Source organism: Pantherophis guttatus, chromosome 1 (genome assembly GCF_059756535.1).
Source record: "Pantherophis guttatus breed Tessera chromosome 1, ASM5975653v1, whole genome shotgun sequence".
Lineage (NCBI taxonomy): Eukaryota > Metazoa > Chordata > Lepidosauria > Squamata > Colubridae > Pantherophis > Pantherophis guttatus.
Window position 1 is genome coordinate 326,331,498 of NC_142063.1, and position 22,756 is coordinate 326,354,253.

Sequence of the window (22,756 nt, forward strand, 5' to 3'; positions counted from 1 at the left end):
GATCTTAATGTCCTCTTAAAGAGAGAACTACAGTTTAGTGCAATGGTGAAATCTGAACCGGTTTACTACCGATTCGCTGGCTGTGCACGCGCAGTGCGCACCACGCACCAAATGCAAGGTGTGCACATGCAGTGCACGCCAAAAGGAGGCATACAATAAGTAGAACAGCGTGTGAGGGGGGTGATCAGCTGTGGCGCGCAATCTCTTTTTTTACTTTTAAAAGCATTGCTTTTAAAAGTAAAAAACAAAAAGCCTCTGACAATCGTGCGGCTCAGCTGGGATCATCAGAGCCTTTTAAAAGTATTTTTTTCTACAATCTCTTCGGCCGAAGAGATTTTTGAGATCTTTTGAGAACTGATAGCAAAGAAGAGATCTTTGCTATCAGTTCTCCGAACCACCTGCCACCATCACTACCGGATCGGGTGATCCGGTCCGAACCAGGAGCATTTCACCCCTGGTTTAGTGGTATGACTTTGTAAGCAAACTATCCAAGCTGGGCTCACACATTGTCCATAAACCTTATGGTTGTTGAATAATGCATAGGTTTTTGGATGTATACAATACCTTGATCATTAAACCAGTTTTATAGATCATAATTCACAGGTATCTCAAAATATTATGTGCTTTCACCCCCCAAACCATCAGCCCTATTGAAATTGAGTCCCAAGATCCTGGGTCAGAATGGGTAACAAAGGAGGTAACAGAGTATGGTGTTCTTAAAAGTTTTTTTATTGATTGCTGTTTGTTTTTCCAGGTTTTTATTTTTGTGCTTATAGATTCATTTCATAAACCTTCCAGAGTTGTAAACACATTGGGGCAGAGTATAAATTTCACCAATTAATCAATAAACATGTAGTGTCACTGAGTCCCACAATTTAATCCCAGTCATCTCCAAATAACTTTCACTCTTTACATTTGATCTGCCTCAGTTCTGGACTAAAGCTGGTTGATTTCTGCCAGTAACTAGTAAGGGTGGGTATAGCAGCTCTCTGTTCAGTGCTAAGAAAGATTGGATGAAACAGTTACAGCTGCCCCCCTTTAACATTCTGAAGGATGATTTAGGGAAGAGGAAAGGTCAAGAAGAGACTGTTGGAAGGAAAATCCATCCGGTTCAGGTCCAAGCCGGGAATAAAATAAAATGGAGGCTGATTGGAAAGAAAGTTTAATGATGAACAGAACCAACAGCAGTTCTGGGTCAGTAGTTAAACAACTACTAGATGAGTGTCAGGATTTTATACAAGTCCTGAACTGCTGGGGGTAGGGGGGTTGTGCAACTGTCTGAAATGCCCTTAGGAAATTGTGCAATGTTTTGTGTCTTCTGCTAAATGGTAGTGGGTTAATCCTAAATGGTCACGTCCTGTTCTTAGAATTTGGGTAGAGGAGAATGTAAATTTTTAATCCCATCCCTGGAGGTGAAGGTCTTTTGTTTCTGAATAGACTGGCCCAATCTTTCTTAATGGGCACAAAATATCTGCTGGGGGCTATTAAGAAAGACAGAGCCTGCTTTCTGACTTTAAGACAGAATGTTTCTCCAGTTTTCCTTTAGGGAAATATAATATTCTGCCTTTTTAATATTTCCCAAAATATTTCATTCTTCTAGAAGGGGGAGCTTCCCACAAGACTTTATGCAGGAACTCCTCAAATGCATGCTGCAGAATTATTTTTAATTCAGGAAAAAGAGGAGTAGGGAAGAAAAACTATCACCTTACAGGTAGATCCTAGCTCAGAGATGGCTAACCTTTTTGCCATCGCGTGCCAGGAAGTGGGGGGGAGGTTCAGGTGCGCGCGTGCCCACACCCATAATTCCATGCGCCCTGTGTGCGCAACCCCGCTCCCGGCACGCGATGGCCTGGTAGGCCAGTTTTTCTTTCTCACGTGGCTCCAGATCCTCTTTGTGCATCTGGGGAGGGCAAAAACAGCCTTTTCCACTCCCTCGGAGGCCCTTCGGAGGCCTGAAATGGCCCATTTCCCAACTCCCAGTGGGACAGGAAGTGATGTTTTTTGCCGTCCCCAGCCTCCAGAGCCTCTCTAGGAGTCTGCGCGCCAGAGCTGAGCTGGCGTGCCCACTTATATGGCTACGTGTACCACCTATGGCACGTGTGCCATAGGTTCGCCATCACGGCCCTAGCTTATGACTGTGCCATAGATCATAAATCGTGATGGTCATATAATGGGTCACCCACATGACTGATTCAATTTTACAACATTTTATGCCATGGTCATAAAATGAATGCTGTGGTTGTAAAATGAAAGCCACAATAGTTAAGTCTGCTAGATCCGGCATAACTTCATTAAGCAACCAGCCATCAGTTTAGAACTATCTGTACTCAGAATGCCCTCTGCAGTTTAAATTGTATTTTGTTCCAAAGTGGTTTTTTGTTTAAAATGAAGATATTTCAATCTCCTGTCTGCATTTTAATCCACTGACCTCCCAGGAAATCTAAACAGGGTGTACTCATTAAATAAATCTGAAAATCTGAAAAATACAAAACACCCCAAAATGGAGACAGATGAGGTGAAAAATATACCACTTCCTATTTCCAGCTAAGCTTCAGCAGATCCTTTTCTGTTAATTAACACTCTGTGTGTGTTATAAAAGGCGACAAACTAACAATTATAAAGCCTCACCTTGGCTTGAACTGCATAAGACGCCAATAAAATTGTAGCCTCGGGAGAACAGTAGATTTCTTCATCCAATATTTGTTTCTTAACCTAAGACCCAAGGTGGAAAAAAAAGAAGAAAAATCTAAGACTCAGCCAAAGCTTGAAAACAAAATAATAGACACCCAGACTTTGTTTTGGCACCTGAAATGTAACCATTAGCTGAATTTTTGAGTGAAAAAAATAAAAGAAATGTTGGCCGCTGTAGAGACATGCAGAAAAATACCAAGAATATTCGAAGTAGTTACATATGCTTTTAAAGCATGCTGCATAATAACTACATTCTAAACTGTATCTAATTTCCATTTGGAAGATCAGATCAGTAAAGGATTATTTAGTCCACTCTTCTATTTTGTTAGCGGTCAGCCAGATACTAAGAAAATCCACAAGCAAAATAGAAAGGTTATAATTCTCCACTATGATTTGTTTTCCACCATAGAAATGTAGAGGATTAATAAGGAAAAAAAATCTAGCAAATCAGACCAAAGATCCATCTAATCCAGCATTCTATTTTTCAGAGCAGCTAAAAGCTTCTTCAAAACCCAACAAGAAGGCTTGAAAACAATTCCTGTGCTTGCTTCTGTTTTTTATCTTTCTGAGACACTGTATTTGCACGTAGAGGCTCATTCAAGTATTCTTCAGGTCACTGTTGTTTGGAGAAGCTTAAACATTCTATTCAGTCCCATAAACATGGCCTTATAAACTCCAGAAAACAATGCTGCATTTTATGTCGTGTTCTTCTTGTGTGCATCCTGAACGAACCATCAAGCAAAGATTCATTTTGTTATTTTGAATGCTAGCCATTTGAGGAAAAAGAGAGAGGGAAGTTCCCATTATACCTTTTGTGCCACTGACAATTATTTCAAGCTTGTAGAAATTGTGCCCCTTCAGTATTAACTCTCCTATGGGAACTATAATCAGATAACATGATCAGATGGCTAGAGTTCCCAATTCTGTTTAATGTATTCCCCCACCCTAGCTTATCTCCCTTTTCTGACTCCTGTCTTTTTAATAACGTTTGAGTTTGTTTCTCTTTGTTCCTTGTTCATTTTGGTAGCTGCTTTGTTTTAATTGGGATGTTTAATATAAGATATGGGAGAAAATGCCTTTGTTTTCTCCCAAACATAGAAGGCTATAGTACCAGAAGACTACAGAACCTCTGCCTAGAAAGATAAGTTGATTTCTAAATTGTCTGTATTTTAGAAGACAATCAAATAGTTGTTCTCCCAGGCATTTATGGAATAACTGTGCCAAGATCAAACTGAGTTGTGACTGGGTCTTCTACTGCTTTTCTTTTGCTTTTTTAAATGAGTCCTGTATAGATTTCTGAATTTTAAGGATTCAGTTTTAAGGATTGTTGGTTTTATTTAGAATTTTTTCCACTTATTTCTTTATAGCCATTCTGGATCCTTTCTAGAATCCAGTATAGAAATAATAATTATTTCCACTTATTTCTTTATAGCCATTCTGGATCCTTTCTAGAATCCAGTATAGAAATAATAATTATTAGTGGCAATTAAAATAATTCAAGCTCAGAACTTTTCCTAAAGTCTGAAAAGGGGACAACCTAAAGTCAACCAAAAAATCAAATTCATTTAAGTATGTGTGACAGTTACTGGAATAGCTGATCTCTACTACTAAACACTGACTTTCTCATTCCTCCTGCAATCAGGGGAACTGCCTTCTACATAATAACTTTGCATTATTAAGCTAAGCAAATGGTTCAATACATTTTATTAGGTTGGATTTCTTAAGTATACAGACGCCTGCATATGTTATTCTCCCACTTTTACCTCTAAATTTTAACGTTAGGAAACCCAGCAAGTTCAAACGTGTTGCTTTGCCTCCTCTTTTATGTTTCTTTTGGAACTGAAAAAAAAATTCCCCAAACTACATTCCTCCAAGGGGAACAAGCCAAGGCAGGTTTGAAGGAACTGCAAGAAAATGTGTAGCTTTCAGGGAGATGAAAAGAAAAGGAACGGAAGGGAAAAGAGAAACAGCCTTCTTTCCAACAAGTTCAGCCCACGTAATTGTCAAGGTGATGGTGAAAAGCAGAAACCCGCCAGGAAATTGATCCTATCTAGTGGATCAACTCTTCCAAAGAAAAGTTAGTTCCAAGGTAATAACAAAAGCATGCGTTCAGGGTTTTAGCTGTTTACATTAAACTAGTTTGTGAAATCCAGCACTCCACTCCAGTTGATAATGATCAAATGCAGTAATAGGGATAGCACTCCCATTTTTTGGCATTCTAAGTCAAAGGTGTCAAACTCAAGGCCCATGGGCCGCATCTGGCCCATGGATTGCTTAGATCTGGTGCGCAGGGCCACCCTGGAAACAGTGAAGATCCAGCCTGTGGTGCCTCTGCCAGCGAAAACAGAGCTTGGGAGGACTGTGCCCCCCCCAAGCTCCATTTTTGCTGGCAGAGAGTTGCAGGAGGCCATCGCAGCCGAAAACAGGCCCCACGAGTCCATTTTTGCTGGCAGAGGGCTGCAGGAGGCCATCGCAGCCAAAAACAGGGCCCAGGAGTCCATTTTCGCTGGCAGAGGGCTTGGGCCACCACAGGCACCCCCCACATTAGTGATGTCATGCTGGCCATGCCCCCTGGCCACACACACCCCGAGATCAAACACAACCCTGATGCGGCCCTCAATGAAATCGAGTTTGACACCCCTGCCCTAAAAAATTCTTCCTGCAAAACAGGACGGCACACAAAAATATTTGCTTTTCAATGCCAGATGAAATCTTGGCTTTTTACCTAAGGACAGACAAAATATTTTGTAATTTTGTCCCTTTAAAAATCTGTTTCTTTTCATTATTGCATTGTGGTTATTTCTATTTTAAAATTTCAAGGTGTCACTCATTTTTATTTCACTTTGCTTGTTTTATAGCTTTTCCTGAGAACCTTATATGAGCTATAAATACTTTAATCAGTGAATAAATGTTTTCTGGATTCACCTTCGCCAACTTCTTAGAGCATCCAGGTCATCTTGCCCACCCACACTGCACACAGCCTTCTCCTTACACCTGCATGACATTTTCACACTTCCTCAGGATGGCAAATAAAGGCAAGAGATGCTACTTTTACAAAGGACAAGGAGTCCCTCTGCCCAGCTTTTGGCAAACAGTATCCTTATAGCTTCAAATTACATCAAAGTACTCATAAGTGGGGAATAATGCAGAGCTGCTTGAATAAAGAGCTACCTTCCGAGGCATCCTACAGTCTCAAGAGACTATGGTATCGTGCTCTGGAAAGAGGTCCTAAAACAGCATCTGGTGTGACTAAAAAGGCCAATTCGAGAGTGGCCATCCCTTCCACACTGAGGGCAGATACATTCTGTCCCTTGCCCAGCCCCCAGATTTCGCTGGTTCCGGGACTGCCTCTTTGCCTCAGCCTGCTGAACAAGTGTCTCTTCGAATTGGAGAAGGCCATGCTGCGTCTTTAGCCTCCAAGCTGAACGATCGGAGGTCAAGGTTTCCCAGTTGTTAATATATACACTATTGAAACAGCAACGTCTACGCTGGCTGGAGCATGTCGTGAGAATAGCTGATGGTCGGATTCCGAAAGATCTCTTGTATGGAGAATTAGTGCAGGGAAAGCACCTCAGAGGGAGACCACAGCTGCGATATAAGGATATCTGCAAGAGGGATCTAAAGGCCCTGGGAGTTATTACCTACATAATATGATTTCACTTAAAAGTTTTGATAGATTTTGACAGCACATCATAATCTAAAGTTTTCCTATTGGTTGCAGCAGAATTAGGTGATTGCTTAAAAGGAGAGGGGTGTTAAAACAATTTAAAGTTGGGGGTGAGAGCTGAATGCCAGAATCTCTTTCATCAGAAGCATACACCTTCACCACATATAAGTGGCGTTTCTCAACCTTAGCAACTTTACAGTGTGTGAACTTCAACTTCCAGCATTCCCCAGTCCATTTCTTGATCATAAATCATCACATATTGATTCTGTTAGGACTGTAGGATATTTTTTGATACCTTCATCTATTTCCCAATAATTGTTTGGAGGACTAGCATAAAAGGCATGGTAGAAAATGAGTTACACACACATACAAGTGAAAAAGTACTGATGTTTCTTGACTGTTAGGGCTGGTGATGATTGTATGGCTGTTTTAGTGATTTAAAATAGTCTATTGTCTCTCATTTGGCCTTTTGCTATAATCTTCTTTTAGTTATATAAATTGTGAGACCTTTCCAAAAGGACAGAACTTCTGAACAAAACATACATTAAGCTACTTGGAGCTAAAAGGAACCATGGTAGAAATATACATATACAGGAATGTATATACATTCCTATCTGGCAGTAGAAGATGCTGAGCTTGTCAGCTGGAAACCCAAACACCACGCTACAGGGTGAGCTCCTGTTACAAGCCTCAGCAACTGACCACCTAGCAGTTCGAAATTACACAAATGCGAGTAGATAAATAGGTACCACTTTGGTAAGAAGGTAATAGCGTTCTGTGCAGCTCAGCATATAGTCATGCTGGCCACATGACCACAGAAGTATCTTCAAACAATGCTGGCTCCCTTGGCTAAGAAATGGAAATGAGAACACACACCCCTAGAGTTGGACACAACTGGACAAGGGAAACCTTTAACTTTACAATAATGTTTTCTGATTTCCTACAAATCAAGGAACACCACACTTCATAAACTAACATGAAATATACTTTATAACAATGCTTCCTAAAGCTAGGTGAATTACCCAAAATTGGATATAAGTTGCTTTTCTTTCGGTAATGATACACAAACCCACAAAGAAAGACATTTAAATTGACTGAAATATTGCCACATGTACTAAAAGTACATTTGAAAATCTCCCAAAGTATTCCCATTAAGACAAAATTGATAAAACTACATGGTGATTTTTAAAATAACTTAAAGATCATTTCTGTCAAAGTTACTACAATGGTGAAGGAAGGGATTTATAACTGGTCCTTGCAGTTTGATAAGACTTTCTGACAAGTGGTTTTGAATAATGAAGGAAAAGGTTTGGGAAGCACTGCTTTATAAGATAAAATAGGATAAGAATAAGTATCCAAAGTGTAGCCTCTAACACAAAGGGCTTCCCACAGAACCTCTGCATGAATTCTGGGTCTCTTTCATTTGGGTCATCCTCCAATTTCTGCACTGGCATAACAGGACATGTAATCATTCCCAATATAGCAATTATAGCAATTATCTCTATTTAGTTAAATACAGCAAAATTAGCTCCCCGCACTTAGAAGTTATCTGAGTGTGTTTCCATTAGTTGATTATACAGATGCAGTTTTGAATCCTGACTTGGAAGAAGATCTATCAGCAACGATTAATTCAAGGGAGAGGGGCTCGCAAATTATGCAAGTCTCTAAAAAACAGAAAACAAAACTGATTCCAGAAGTCAGTGTTGTGGAAATCAGACATGATGTATAATCAGGGGTGGGTTCTACTTACCTTTACTACCGGTTTGCAACAGGATCGTGCATGCGTGCTTGATTTGCTCACGCACGCGCCTTGCTTCTGCACATGCGCAGATCGCTTCTAATGATGTCAGGGTCAGTGGGCGGAGCCTCCCGCCGGTTTTACTACCGGTTCTATAGAACCGGTCCAAACCGGGGGGCAACAAAGAGATTACTGTCATTTCCCAAGGCTTCCTGGTTCCACGCTCACTGAATTTCTATGGGCCTGCAAGGATGAAGCAAGGGAACAGCATCCCTCATTCTCTTTTGGTGTTCTTCCTCTTGGTGGATTGAGCCCAGAAAGAAATGGCAAATAAACAATCAACAACAAATCGGCTAAGGAGTAACAAGCCCAAAACCGAAATAGGGACCCACTGAAGACCCCTTTGCTTTCAACTAATCCTAAAACCCTAAAGTTGGCACTAACCTAAGGGGTACCCCAAGGAAGAGGATGATCATAGATGGTTAAACATAATGATGGATGTTCAAAAGACAACCATGACATCTCAAAGCCAATTCTGAATAAAAGAAATACCTTCTGACCTGCAGAAAGAAGAGGTGTTGGGTGATCTCCTGCAGAAGCTCCTCTTCAACCTTCTCAGGGTAAAACTTCACTAAAAAACAAAAGTTCACCGGATCTTCTTTGGGAATATCCTGATCTAAAACCTGTTTGAAAAAAGAAACCAGAACAACTAAACACCTCCAATTGGGAAAAGCATGTTTGGCAAAGCAGAAGCCCAAAGCCACTTTTTCTTGCCATGAATTCACAATGTCACCTAGGACTCTTTTGCACCTCACTCATTGCTGGTTCACATGTGCTTATAGCAACTTCTTAGCATCAATGGCCAGGTAAGGAAATTACTGTAATTTAAAACTGCATTTCAACTTCCCCATATATAGATGCATTCAGATGGATGCATTTTATGTTCTGATCCTCATCCTTTATTACTGGGGGTGGGGGATAACCAAATTGAAGAAAGCTTTTCCCTGCATTTTCCACTCCCAAACCATTTCAGAATTACAAATGTAAATTTCTTAGCCTTTCCCATTGTTTCCCATCTCCCTTTGCATATGAACTGATACATTTCACATCCCCCACCACCTTTTCTTTTTTTTAGTCCTGGGGGAAAGTAAGAGGAGAAAGATCTTGTCAATGATGCTAATGTAATCCCTATAGTACTTCCTTTCTCCAGACAGTTTCAGTGAAAGACAAAGGACAGAAAAGTTAAGATAAATGGTGAGTCACTGGTATAGAAGCATTCTGATTACATTCATATTCCAGTCTAGAGGCAAATAGGATTTTAATTAGCTAAAGGGGGTAGAGGGAATGTAATTTGAAAATGCACATGAATATGAATGTGCATGTGTGTTTTTTGGCCTAACCACCATTTACATTTACAAATTATCATTGTAAATCAAGGATGGGCAGATAGTGTCTCTCTGCTTTCAGGTCTTTTGTCTTTCAGGTCTTCTGACCCCACTAAACACACACCCAATTTCACTATTACAATTGTGATGGTGCACTTCCCTTTTTTTACATCAAAGGTAAGATGCCTTATTCACTCAAATATTCTCAAAACTTTGTCTGGCCTGGCTCCTGAAGGCCCTCTGCCCCTCCTTCAAAACAAACTGAGCCAAAACAAAAAACAAAAACCTGACCATCTCTGGAAAAAAAACTTTTAGAATATATTTAGGTCTTTTCAAATCTATAAGTATTGTTTTGTAATGAAAGTTTAGATTCCAAACCTTTTTATCCATCTTCAACCAAATGCCCATTCCTTTGACAGAATACCAGAGACCGAAGTACCAGGATTCTCTCAGCCCCAGTGCACGACACACCTGGTCAAACAGGTCTTTTCCTTTCCACTTCATCTGTGGATTGCAATGGTACAAATCAATTTTGAATTGATAGATAATAAGGACATCCGAGTGTGAAAAAAGATCTCTATTCCTGAATTATTCTAAATACATGAACTATGTGTAAAAATAGAAATGCCAGAGCCTCTGACGGTAAGTGCAAAATTCAAATTGCATAATTTTGGTTTTTAAGAAAATTAGAAGTTAGGGGTTTTTTTATGTGTGTGTTCTTCAAGTTCATCTCCAACAAAATAACAGAATTTACTCATTTTGCTGTTATAACATGGTTTATTTGCTTGTGCTTAGCATGACGTATAAATTCATCCTGCAGTTTTAACTGGTGAGCCATGCTTTATGGTTTAGACTGTGGCTGAATTAATAAATTATTATTAAACAAGCCATCGCATAGCATGATATGTGAATCCAGAGGATGATTTAGAGTTTCTAGTCTTTAGTTTCAAAACTCAACGTCATCAACGTTAAGATGTGTGGACTTCAACTCCCAGAATTCCAGCATGTTATATGCTGCTATATGGCCACATCAATCAGAGTAATAATTAAGCAAGGCTTTGAGTAGTTAGGAAAAGAATGCAAAATTCCAAAGCTCTGTAATGCGTTTCTTTACACTAGTATTTACACTAGTATTTATTTGGCTACTCTCGAAAGAAAAGCCTGTGGTACTGTAGGTTTAGAATACACCCTTCTCTTATATTCTCTTATATTCTGATGTTAGTTAATATTTGTTTGTTTAATTTATCAAATTAATTGGCTGCCCATCTCATATTATAACAGGTAGTCCTCAATTTACAACCACAATTGAGCCCAAAAATTCCATTGCTAAGCAAGAGTTAAGTCAGTTGTGCCTCACTTTTGCAATCTTTTTTGCCACAGATGTTAAATAAATCATGGCAGTTAAGCAGTTGTTAAGTGAATCTGGCTTCCTCCATTGACTTTGCTTGAGAGTCGTAAGTGGTGCCGTGGTTAGAAAGCAGTATTGCAGGCTAACTCTGCCAACTGCCAGCAGTTTGATTCTCACTGGATCGAGGTTGACTCAGCCTTCCATGCTCCCGAGGTTGGTAAAATGAGGACCCAGATTGTTGGGAGCAATATGCTGACTCTATAAAGCGCTTAGAGAATGATGTAAAGCACTATGGAGCGGTATATAAGTCTAAATGGTATTGCTATTGTCGGAAGCTGACTGGGAAGGTTACAAATGGTGATCATATGACCCTGTAACTGTACAACTGTCAAAAATACATGTCAGTTGCCTAGCACCAGAATTTTGATCATGTGACCATGGGGATGCCACAACAGTTGTAAGTGTGAAAAACGGTCATGTCGTTTTTTAAAAAGTGTGGTTGTAATTTAACAGTCATTAAATGAATGGTCATAGGTCAAGGATTGCCTGTATGCTTGTAGATTCCCTAGAACCAAGACTTCAAATCTTTGCTTGCTTCCCTGCTTTGTTATCTCAGAAGTAAAGACTTATATTCTAAAATTCTGTTTATATAAAGGTCTATATAATTACCTTTATGAATTGTTCTCCCACAAAAGCCCCACATTTAACTCAGTGGGCTGAAGAAGGAAAAACCTTCAAATTCTAATTCTTAGCACACATGAGATGTGATGATGCCAAGGTAGCTTCAAAAACAAGTCTCAACAACAGCAACAGTTCTGCTACCTCCCCCTATTCCTGTAGAGATCTAAATTATGGGCAACTTCAATCAGCCAATGTTCTCCACGTTTCTTTACTGAATTAAACTAGAAGCACCTGGTTTCTACAGCTAGAAACTGTGTACGTTTAGAGTGCTTAATTATTGTGATTTGTCTTGTCACTGATCTAAGCAGATCATCCAGTTGGAAGAAAAGACAGCTGTGCCTCCTCTGAGATTGATAGCCCGGCAGAAATTATCTGCCATAAGCAGAGACTGAAAGAGAAGTAGCGAAGTTCTAACAGGCACTCAGAGATAAAACAGATATTCTTAAATAAATATTACAGATCAGAGAATGGCAGATGAACCAGCCTGAAAATCACTGCAATTACATTAGTTGAATCTGGTGATAAGGGTTCTTTTTAAAATTCATATCCCATAAATCCCTGCAAATGGACAATTACCATGTCAGAAAAAGGCATTCAATGTAATCTTTTCCTTAATATGTCAGCTTTCTACATTCAGGAAGAGATGCTCTTTCAGGCAGTATGCAGCTATATAAATTTTCTGTCATCTGGATAAAAATTCTGGCCTTTAGAAATCAACACAACAACAAAATACCTCACAGCTAAATTCCATTTCAGCTTCCATTGTTGAAACTTTCACTTTAAACATTTTAGGCTGCTTCTTCTTTAGTCCCGTGATAGACATATTTTTAAGCCTGCCTGGAGCGACACAATGGAAGAAATGGTCTGAAAAAAGAAGATATTATTAGCAACATACTCCAAAGTAAATTTACTTAGAAACAATCTTCTTTTGACTTCTAATAACAGGATTAGATATAATGCTGCTGAATCTGGAAGTTGAATTTAGCTTCTGATAGATTCATGGTTCACCATCATTTTGACTAATCACTCTTATCTCAAAGAGTCCTATCAGCAAGCTTCTGGTTTATCTCTAACAGTCCTATCAAAGAACCTTCTCTTTCCTTTAGACGCCAGCCAGATGTTTTCAGAAATGCTAAATAACATTTAGCAGCATATTTCTATATTACTATCATGGTAAACAACCATTCATTAATTTGATCCATTCTCTTGAAAGTCATCTTAAGTGGTGGTGATTGCAATGTTATAGCAAAAATTATCACAACTAGTTTTAAAATTCTTGTGAGGCGGGTGGCTATATAAATTTGACTAATAATTAAAAGGCAGCAAAAGTTTTAACTATTGGTGCCTTAGGCACCAAAAACAGCATAAACGTTTAGGCCAAGATAACAGGGGAGAAACAAGCCCAGACATTCATCAGAAATAAACTCCACCTTTTAGCCAAAGAACAAGTTTATTTTCTTTTCAAGTGAAGGCTGCAGGCAAAAATATCCCAAATGACATTTGGAAGATCTCTCTGGAAGCAGATAAAAATACGTCATGGAAAGGATCCAACCTAAAGACCATGTTAATTGGATAGTGTCAATAAATGTATTGAATATTTGTGGGGCTAAAAATAGGCTGGATTTACTAGGGAATGCAAATAGTTTGTGAAAACAGGAAGATAAAAAAAGTAACTGTCCTATGAAGTCAGCTAAATACCTATACAACTTGATTGAACAACTTACATTAAATCCTATGATCCTTTCCTCCTGCCTGTAATTCTGTGCCCAAAGCTTGCCCAAAGCTTTAGGGAATCATGCAGATATTGATGACTAAATATCCTATCTTTTCTGATTTATGCAACTGACATCGAGTGAATGGAAAAGTCTATCCAAATCTTGGAGTGGGGGACAGCATGTTTTCAAGGGGCATGGAGAGAACAGCAAGCAAAAAGAATTCAGAGGCAGTGGATAAACTGACAACAGAAAAGTAATACCACTACAGTATAGTAATTTGTTCACATGATGGTCTCAGCTTCTGTTGGATTTCTGCATTTTTAAAGACTAAGTGTAACCTGGGAAACCACCTTTAGTTAATACAAATGTTTTTTTTTAAATCCATTCACTTAATCAATTCATTACAACCCTAATTTAAATGTTTCATGGGTGGTAAATAACTCTTTTGCATTCCATCGTTCTACTGAACATTGGCCTTACAGACTGCCCACAATAAAGAGTTAAAAATGAATAAAACAAACATAAAATCAATATAAATATGCCAAACAGCCCATTAAAAAACATGTAAACAGAATTCAACTCCAAAAGACTGCAGAAAGGCTTAAAAAACTGTTGGCATATGAAACAGAATAACATTAACACCTGCAGAATACAATACCTTGGGGCAAATATTTCAGAATCTGGGTTCCAGCAGCAAGAATGTCTTGTGGTAGCCAAGTCTCTCAAATCAGGCATGACCTGCTCAAACCATTTTGCTGCCCCAGACAGATAACAGAAACAGCCCACGTGTACAAAATCCAACTGGACCAGAGGCTGAATATCATTATATAATGCCAACATTAGCAATAAGATGGCGAGTTCAATTCTCACCAGGCTCAAGGTTGACTCAGCCTTCCATCCTTTCTAAGGTAGGTATAATGAGGACCCGGTTTGTGGGGGCAATAAGCTGACTTTGTATAAAATATACAAAAAGTATGAAGGCTATTGCTTAACGCATTGTAAGCCGCCCTGAGTCTCCAGAGAAGGGCGGCATATAAATCAAAATTTATTTTTTATTTTTTAAATTGGCTTAGTCAGCAATGGGGTGAAGGGCACTGCCATCTCCACTCCGATTTGCTACCTGAAGTTCACAACTCATAAAAATAGGTTTATCTAAAGAAGGTCTCCAATAGCCAAGGAAAAGTAGATCTTGAGACTCCAAAGTCTTGACCTAGGAACTAATCCTATTACATCGCCTCCCTCTTAAAATAGTTTAAAAGCATGTTCCCCGTTTTGCAAACGAGACTAGGTAAACTCTGCTGTATGAATTCATAGCTAGGACTGGGAGTGAGTCAAGAACTTTGGGGTTTAGGGTTCCCATCTCCATTATGGCGGAGGATGGCGGAGAGGCTGGCAGCTGTTGTGGCGCCAGCCAGGGAGGAGGCTGTGATGGCGGCTGCGGGCTGGCGGTGGAGGCGGCGGCGGCAGCCTGAAGGCTGCGAGGGAGATGGCAGGAACTAATTCCGGCGTGATCATCTTAGACTGACCTGGGCGGCTGTGAGGTGTGTGGCCGTTTGTGACCAGCTCACTGACGCCCAGAGGCCCCACAGTGAACTGGTGGAGGCTGAACCGGGTGAGCGTTGTGACCGGGAAAGACCTGGGGGGCGATGTGGAGGACCGGAAGAGGACTATGGGGATGTTTCCCCCCTAAACGCTCTGTATTGCTCCCCCCCCTTTTCTGCCGGATTTCGCCCGTATGATGGTCCCACGCTATCCAGGCCATTTTCAGTCTCAGCTGGATACCACCATCATTTTCCATCTACTTTCCATTGGATCATCTCCTGATATGCCCACTGCACTAACTCTGTAAACCGACTTATACTTCTGGGCCTATGGATTGGCATTGCTCTATCTGCCCTCCCTAACCGAAAGGAGAAGTTTACCTTAGGTATGAGTATTGAGGGAGTCAGCCTCGGCTATTATTTCCATCGTTTCTGGACTATTCTTGGACTCCTCCCACTACCATGAAGGCAGTGGCGTTTTCCAATGTATACTACCTAAGACTTATATACTTTTCCGTTGGACTCTTAAATCATCATGATTGATCCCCTGGTTACAAGCCATAACTACTCCCAGTAACAAATGTATTCGGTGTCGGAACTCCTCGCCCTGCGAGATTCTCCCCACTCGCAGGTTTGGCCCTCCACATTATCGAGGGCCTATCTCGATGACGGACTTTGGAGTCCAGAGAGATGGCATGGAGCAAGGAAGAATTTGTGGGGTTTTTTAGGGAAATTTTTTAAGATTTTAAGGGGTTCTGGGAGGGGGGTTTGTAATGATCTTTCTAGAGAAATTGGGAAGAAGACTCTGGGGGATGGGGGGGGAAATCCACCAGGGTCAGAGCCGAGCCCGGCACAGGGTAACGATTTGGGAGGTGTTGGTCGAGGGACTGGGAAAGGGATGGGGGACGATACCTATGAGGTTTGTACCATCAGCACGGTAGATGGGAGGGGCAGATATGGCGGGAGCAGGGGACCATATCATGTGTTGGGGGCTCGCACTCGCTGTTTGAGAGCAATTGCTTGCCCCGGTCCCCATGGCTCCTCTTGGAGACTAGGTGGCTTAGATACTCAGGATCTGGGCCTTCGGCTGATGTTATGCAATGCCAGGTCCGTGGTTAATAAGGCCCCCCTCATTCACGATCTTATACAGGAGGGAGGAGCGGACCTGGCGGGTATTACGGAGACCTGGTTGGGCCCGGAGGGTGGCGTCCCTCTGGTTGAAATGTGCCCACCAGGCTTCAGAGCATTCCATCAGCCGAGGGCCCAGGGGAGGGGCGGGGGGGTGGCGGTTATTATTAACGAGGATCTGGATCCGAGGGAGACCACTGTGCCTCAGATAGCCGGATGTGAGTCCCTCCTTGTGAGGTGGGGCCGTGGGGTTCAGATGGGCTTGTTGCTTACGTACCTGGCTCCCTGCCGCGTGGCAACAGCCCTTCCTGAGCTACTCGACGTGATAGCCACGGTGGCAGTAGATACACCCAGGCTTTTAGTCATGGGTGATTTCAACTTGCCATCTGTCGGTGAAACGTCTGAGGTGGCTCGGGAGTTCATGGCTTCCATGACGGCCATGGACCTGACCCAGTTAGTTCATGGCCCTACTCACAGGGGAGGTCACACTCTGGATCTGATTTTTGTCTCTGGCCAGTGGTTGAGTGGTCTTGTTATAGGGGATATAGACATGGAACCCTTGTCATGGACTGACCACTCACTCCTTCGCCTAGATCTTCGAACCGCGACCCCTCGCCGCAGGGAGGCGGATCCAATTAGATGGATCCGCCCCAGGCGCCTGATGGATCCTGATAGGTTCCAGACGGAGCTTGGGCCATTTCCTGAGGATCTAGCACATGACTCGGCCGAGGACCTGGTAGCCGCCTGGGATCGGGCGGCTGGTGGGGCCTTGGACCGAGTTGTGCCTTTGCGGCCTCTGACCCGATGCCGATCCCGGGTGGCTCCTTGGTTTACTGAGGAGCTGAGGGAAATGAAGCGCCGGAAAAGACGCCTGGAGAGCGGTTGGAGGGCCAGTCTCGCTGAATCTGATCGAACACTGGTAAGGTCGCATATTAAGACCTACCTAGTGGCGATAAAGACGGCAAAGTCTAACTACTTTTCCGCCTCTATTGCGTCATCAGGGAATCGTCCGGCCGCCCTGTTTAGGGTGACCCGCGCCCTGCTCCATCTGGGAGTGCGGGAGGATCCCTTAGAAGGCAGGGCGGAGGATTTTGGACAATACCTGTATGACAAAATCGCTCAGATCCGGGGGGATTTGGACTCTGACTGGGTAGATCAGGGCAGGGTGACGAGGAACAGTCTTGAGAATGTTATCTGGGAGGAGTTTGATGCTGTGACTCCCGATGATGTGGACAGGATTTTGGGGAGACTTAGTGCGGCCACATGTTTACTGGACCCGTGTCCCTCCTGGTTGGTACTGGCTTCCCGGGAGGTTACACGAGGCTGGCTCCAGGGCGTTATTAATGCTTCCTTGAGTGAGGGTCACTTCCCCGCTGCCCTGAAAGAGGCGGTGGTGAGGCCTCTCCTCAAGAAGCCGTCCCTGGACCCAGCAATATTGGCTAACTATCGTCCTGTCTCCAACCTTCGCTTCATTGCGAAGGTTGTTGAGAGTGTGGTCGCGCAACAGTTTCCACAATTCCTGGAGGAAACATCCTATCTGGATCCGTTCCAGTCAGGTTTCAGGTCTGGGCACAGCACGGAAACGGCATTGGTCGCGCTGGTTGATGATCTCTGGAGGGCTCGGGACAGGGGTTATTCCTCTGTTCTGGTCCTATTAGATCTCTCAGCGGCTTTTGATACCATCGACCATGGTATCATGCTGCACCGGCTGGAAGAGTTGGGGGTGGGAGGCACCGTGTTACGGTGGTTCTCCTCCTTTCTCTCCGACCGGTCGCAGTTTGTGTTGGCAGGGGGGCAGAGGTCGACCTCGAGGCCTCTCATTTGTGGAGTGCCGCAGGGATCGGTCCTCTCGCCCCTTCTGTTCAACATTTATGTGAAGCCGCTGGGCGAGATCATCCGTGGCTTTGGGGTGAGATACCACCAGTACGCTGATGACACCCAGCTGTACATCTCCACCCCAGGCCACCCCAACGATGCCCTTGAAGTGATGTCCCAGTGCCTGGAGGCTGTGCGGATCTGGATGGGGAGGAACAGGCTCAGGCTCAACCCTTCCAAGACTGAGTGGCTGTGGCTCCCGGCATCCCGATATAGTCAGTTGACTCCATCACTGACTATTGGGGGCGAGTCTTTGGCCCCCACTGAAAGGGCTCGCAATCTGGGAGTCCTCCTGGATAGGCAGCTGTCTTTGGAGGAACATCTGACGGCTGTTACCAGGGGGACCTTTTATCAGGTTCGCCTGATTCGCCAGTTGCGGCCCTTTCTTGATCGGGATTCCCTGTGCACAGTCACTCATGCCCTCGTCACCTCTCGCCTTGACTACTGTAACGCTCTCTACATGGGGCTCCCCTTGAAGAGCACCCGGAGGCTCCAGCTGGTCCAGAATGCAGCAGCGCGGGTAGTGATGGGAGCAACATGGCGCTCCCATGTAACACCACTCCTGCGCGAGCTGCACTGGCTCCCGGTGGTCTTCCGGGTGCGCTTCAAGGTGTTGGTTATCACCTTTAAAGCGCTCCATGGCATAGGGCCTAGCTATCTCCGAGACCGCCTACTGCTACCGATGACCTCCCATCGACCCGTGCGCTCCCACAGAGAGGGCCTCCTCAGGGTGCCATCAGCCAAACAATGCAGGCTGGTGGCCCCCAGGGGGAGGGCTTTCTCTGTGGGGGCTCCCACCCTCTGGAATCAGTTGCCCCCGGAGATAAGAAGAATCCAGGACCTCAATGCCTTCCGTCGTTCCCTGAAAACCTATCTTTTCCAGCAAGCCGGGTTGGCTTAAGAAGAAATTTTAAAACTTTTAAATCCTTTTAATTAGTCTGTGATTTTTAATTTTTTGGGCCAAATTTTATATATATTTTTAAATGTTTTAATATTTGTATTCTATGTTTTTTATCTTGGCTGTACACCGCCCTGAGTCCTCAGGGAGAAGGGCGGTATATAAATTCGAAATTAAATTAAATTAAATTAAAAATTAAATTATTCCGGACAATTTGGGGGGGGGGGTGTTTCAGGTCTTGCATTACACGATAGTGTTGCCTGAATGGATCAAATACCTTGGACAACCAGCCCACTCAGAAGAAAACTCGCAGCGACCCCCGTATTCTTTTGCATAGAGCGTGGAAGAAGGAAGGATGCCGGCTCTTTGAAAAAGAGAGTTTAGTCAAGCCTGAGAGATCACGCGAAATGACAGATCACCCCAAAGCTTCCCTGGAGAAATGTGGGGCGGATCCGGCAGGAGCGAGAGAGCAGGGGATCACTGAAGTCCCCGCGTGAACAGTAAAGGCGCCAATATGAACCGTGGTCCATGTCAAGAGAGCGACAGGGGAAAGAATGAGAGGATGGAAAGAGATTCCCAGCATGGTTTTGCATACATAGAATATGTGTGTGTGCGTGTGTCTTTCTCGCACAGCTCTGTCACTGTTTTCCATTCCTGGATCTGAGATTATAAATTAAAACACATTTGAAAAAGCAGAACCCTTTTGCTAAACCTAGCGTTATCTCCCGCTTCACATACATGGTGCTAGTTTTACAATGCTGTTGCTAGAAATCTCTCCCCCCCCCCCACCCGCTCCCCATAAAACTGCAGAGAAAGAAAGACCTGGTCGAATTGCTTTCTTACCGCTCGGTGTGCTTTGCACGCTTAAATTCCACGGTTGAAGTCAAGTTGGCGTCTTTAATCCCTTCCCTGACTCAAGAGGATCTAAAAACAACGTCCGTGAAGTTGCAATTTGTAGCCCACACGTGCATTGTCGCTGGGGAGAAATAAAATCCAAGGACTGACCTGTCAGCGGCTCCCCTTCCTTTGTTTGCTCTAAACTGGAGCATGTCAGCTGGACCGCCTTCAGAGAAATCAAAAGAATTTACTTTCCCAGGTGATGGGGGGGGGGAACCATTTCCTGCCTGGGTGCTCTTTAGACTCCGCCCACTTTACCATCCCTATGAGTTCTTAAATACTGTTTACCACAAGGGGAAAAACTCCAAGGTCTTCTAACATCATTATAATCCATTCTTTCCTTCTAAATTCCGCATCATTAATCATTAACAATAGTCACAGCATCAATATTTGTAATGTGTAAAGTGTGATGAACGTGACTAATTGGGTCTTTTTTATTTTATTTCTCCATTTTTGTGTGTCGGGACACCGAAGATAACTTGTACTGAATCATCTTTTATATGCTTCTTGTTGCATGTATTTATATCCTGCTTTTTCAGTTGTACAGCTTCACAGAAGGGCAGGCAGATAACAAAGGGTTCCAAATATACATGCATATGTGCACGTGTATACATATACATAGATGTGTGTATAAAGGTGTATGTATGTTTGTTTGTGATGGGGTATAGGCTTAGCAGATAAAAAAGTTGAGCTTGTCAGCTGGAAAACTGAAAGCCAGGGTTTGAGACTCCAGTGCTACATGGGGTGAGCTCCCATTCCTGCCTCAGCTCCTGCTCATCTAGCAGTTTGAAAGCATGCAAATGGGAGTAGATTAATAGATATCACTTCAGTGGGAATGTAACAGCGTTCCGTGTGCCTTTGGCATATAGCCATGCTGGCCACATGACCACGGAAAATGTATTTGGACAATGCTGGCTCCCTCAGCCAAGAAACAGATATGAGCACAATGCCCTAGAGTCGGACACAACTAGACAGGAAAATCTGTACTATAAATATAGATATATAGATAATAGATATATACTGGTAGATAGAGATATAGAGATAAAAATATTATAGATATATAATCAACTACCTAAAAACTTTGAAGTATATAAAACAGCTCCCTTTGAGGGAGATGGCAGTGAAGAAAAACAAAATATAAATAAAATAAAACTAAGATGTAGAAAAAGGGAATTTCAGAAACCAAATGCTACCCCTATGAAAGCTCTTTCTAGATCTATGTTTTAGATATGTAGATATGTAGATATTTACCATACTACAACTGCTAGGCTTTAAGGTGCTATACGTTTTTTGTTTCTTTCAAAAAAAACCCAACAACTTTGGTTTTTATATACAGGTATCCTTGACTTACAACAATTGACCCCAAAATTTCTGTTGCTAAGCAAGGCAGTTGTTAAGGGAGTTTTGCTCCACTTCATAACCTTTTTTGGCAGAGTTGTTAAGCCAATCACTGCAGTTGTTAAGTTTGTAACATGGTTGTTAAGTAAACCTGGTTTCCCCATTGACTTTACTGATCAGAAGGTTGCAAAAGGTAATCACCTAATCCTGGGACATTGCAATCCTCATAAATACATGCCAATTGCCAAGCATCCAAATTTTGATCATGTGATCATGGCAATACTGTAATGATCAGCAGTTTGAAAAATGGTCATAAGTCACTTTTTTCAGTGCTATTATAATTTTGAACGGTCACTAAACAAATGGTTGTAAGTCAAGGACTGTACACACAAAAATGCTAAAAGAAAAAAAGGGAAGGGGCATATACACGGTCTGAATTTTAATAAAGGCTGTTTGCAGAGCCATTGTTAATTGAATCATGGTTTATTGAACAATCAACCATCTTTATGCTACCCACTAATAGGCTAGATGCCCATATATAATGCTAGTATTTTGTGTGAATGCAACCAAAAATTTCCTTGCTCCTGAGAAACTACAAGTAAAGCTTTAAACAATCAGCAGACTAGCACTTGTAGAAGCAAAAGAAATGATAATCTCCAAGTGAGCAAAATATCCAAAGATAAAGCACAAACACCTCATATTTTTTCTCCAGAAGTGACATTCAGACAAGACCATTTGATGCTTCTTGGAAACTTATAGTAAATTCCTGAGTGAAGTTAGGCAGTCCTCTATGAAATGTTGCAATCATGTTTTCTCTCAATGGGAAGCTGCACAGAAATGTTGGGCATTCTTTATCACGTTTCTCATGCTGATTGAGGAATTCTGGAAGTTGAAGTCCATACATCTTCAGATTCCTGAGGCTGATAAACATTGCCCTTAATCAAATAAAAAGGCCTGGTGGTACCTCGTTGCAAAAAAAGTTCCAGAAGAATATCTCACATGCATGAGTTCCATAGTGGCATGTTGGAAAAGAAGTAAATTTGAAGCAGATCTCAGAAGGTAAACAACAAATTTTATTCCTTAGTCATATAACCATATCAAAAACTTTGAAATCAATTTAGTGAAAGTAGTACTTATACTCCTAATCATACTTTTTGCAGTGAAAACCTATCTGTTTAGGTAGTCTATCCTCTTTGAAACAGCCTTTGATGTAAACATTTGTCTTTCCAGTGATATACAGGTTCATTCCCTGCAGGAAGTATAGTTTCACCTGGGTGTCTCAATATTTGTTTAGTTTTTAAATAACAATCTAAGTAAACAGTCCTTTTTGTAGAACATAATTTGCAATTATACAGGATGTGTGCGATGTCTTCCACACCACAGATATACGATCTTTCTTCAAATGGAACTCCACAGAACCTCCCATTATCTTAACATGGAATCTAGTTGTTCAAAATGTGCTCTAGACAAGATGTTGAGGCATATAAGTTGTTTGATATTTTTCTATCTGTTAGGTTGATTTGTGTTGAGTCAGCTATTTCAAGGGCTTCACAATTAAAAGAGTTGATATCACCTTCGACAGCCATATCCAAAGACTATTTGAAGCTTTTCTTGGCCTTCTTATCTGATTGGATTGATAAATCCATGTTGTGCGATGGCATTTGAAAGTAAGGCAGTTTAAATACAAGTAGATATATTAAATGTTCTTCAAAATACAACTTGGGTAAGAAGGTAGAAAGTAAATTTAGTGTGATCTTCTCCAACCTGGTACTGTACAGATTAGGTCTGTAACACAACATGCAGGATTCCCAACTATCCTACCTAAATATTACTGTATACTACTATGTAGAGAAT

General features: G+C 42.1%; 1 protein-coding gene across 2 annotated transcripts in view; it reads right to left on the reverse strand.

Annotated features, from left to right (window-relative positions):
- LOC117667546 (merlin-like) overlaps positions 1-19,804 on the reverse strand; it is a 38,793-nt gene extending 18,989 nt beyond the window's left edge. The window contains exons 1-5 of one of the 2 annotated variants that reach the window (XM_034420984.2): positions 19,511-19,804; positions 12,244-12,374; positions 9,860-9,985; positions 8,657-8,779; positions 2,629-2,712 (exon numbers count right to left, since the gene is read on the reverse strand). In XM_034420984.2, coding sequence (XP_034276875.1) covers positions 2,629-2,712; positions 8,657-8,779; positions 9,860-9,985; positions 12,244-12,333 — 423 coding nt within the window. In that variant the 5' untranslated portion in view covers positions 12,334-12,374; positions 19,511-19,804. The remainder of the gene's footprint in view (positions 1-2,628; positions 2,713-8,656; positions 8,780-9,859; positions 9,986-12,243; positions 12,375-19,510) is intronic. The other variant, XM_034420985.2, reaches the window with a different exon arrangement.
- Between the last annotated feature and the right edge of the window lie 2,952 nt (positions 19,805-22,756).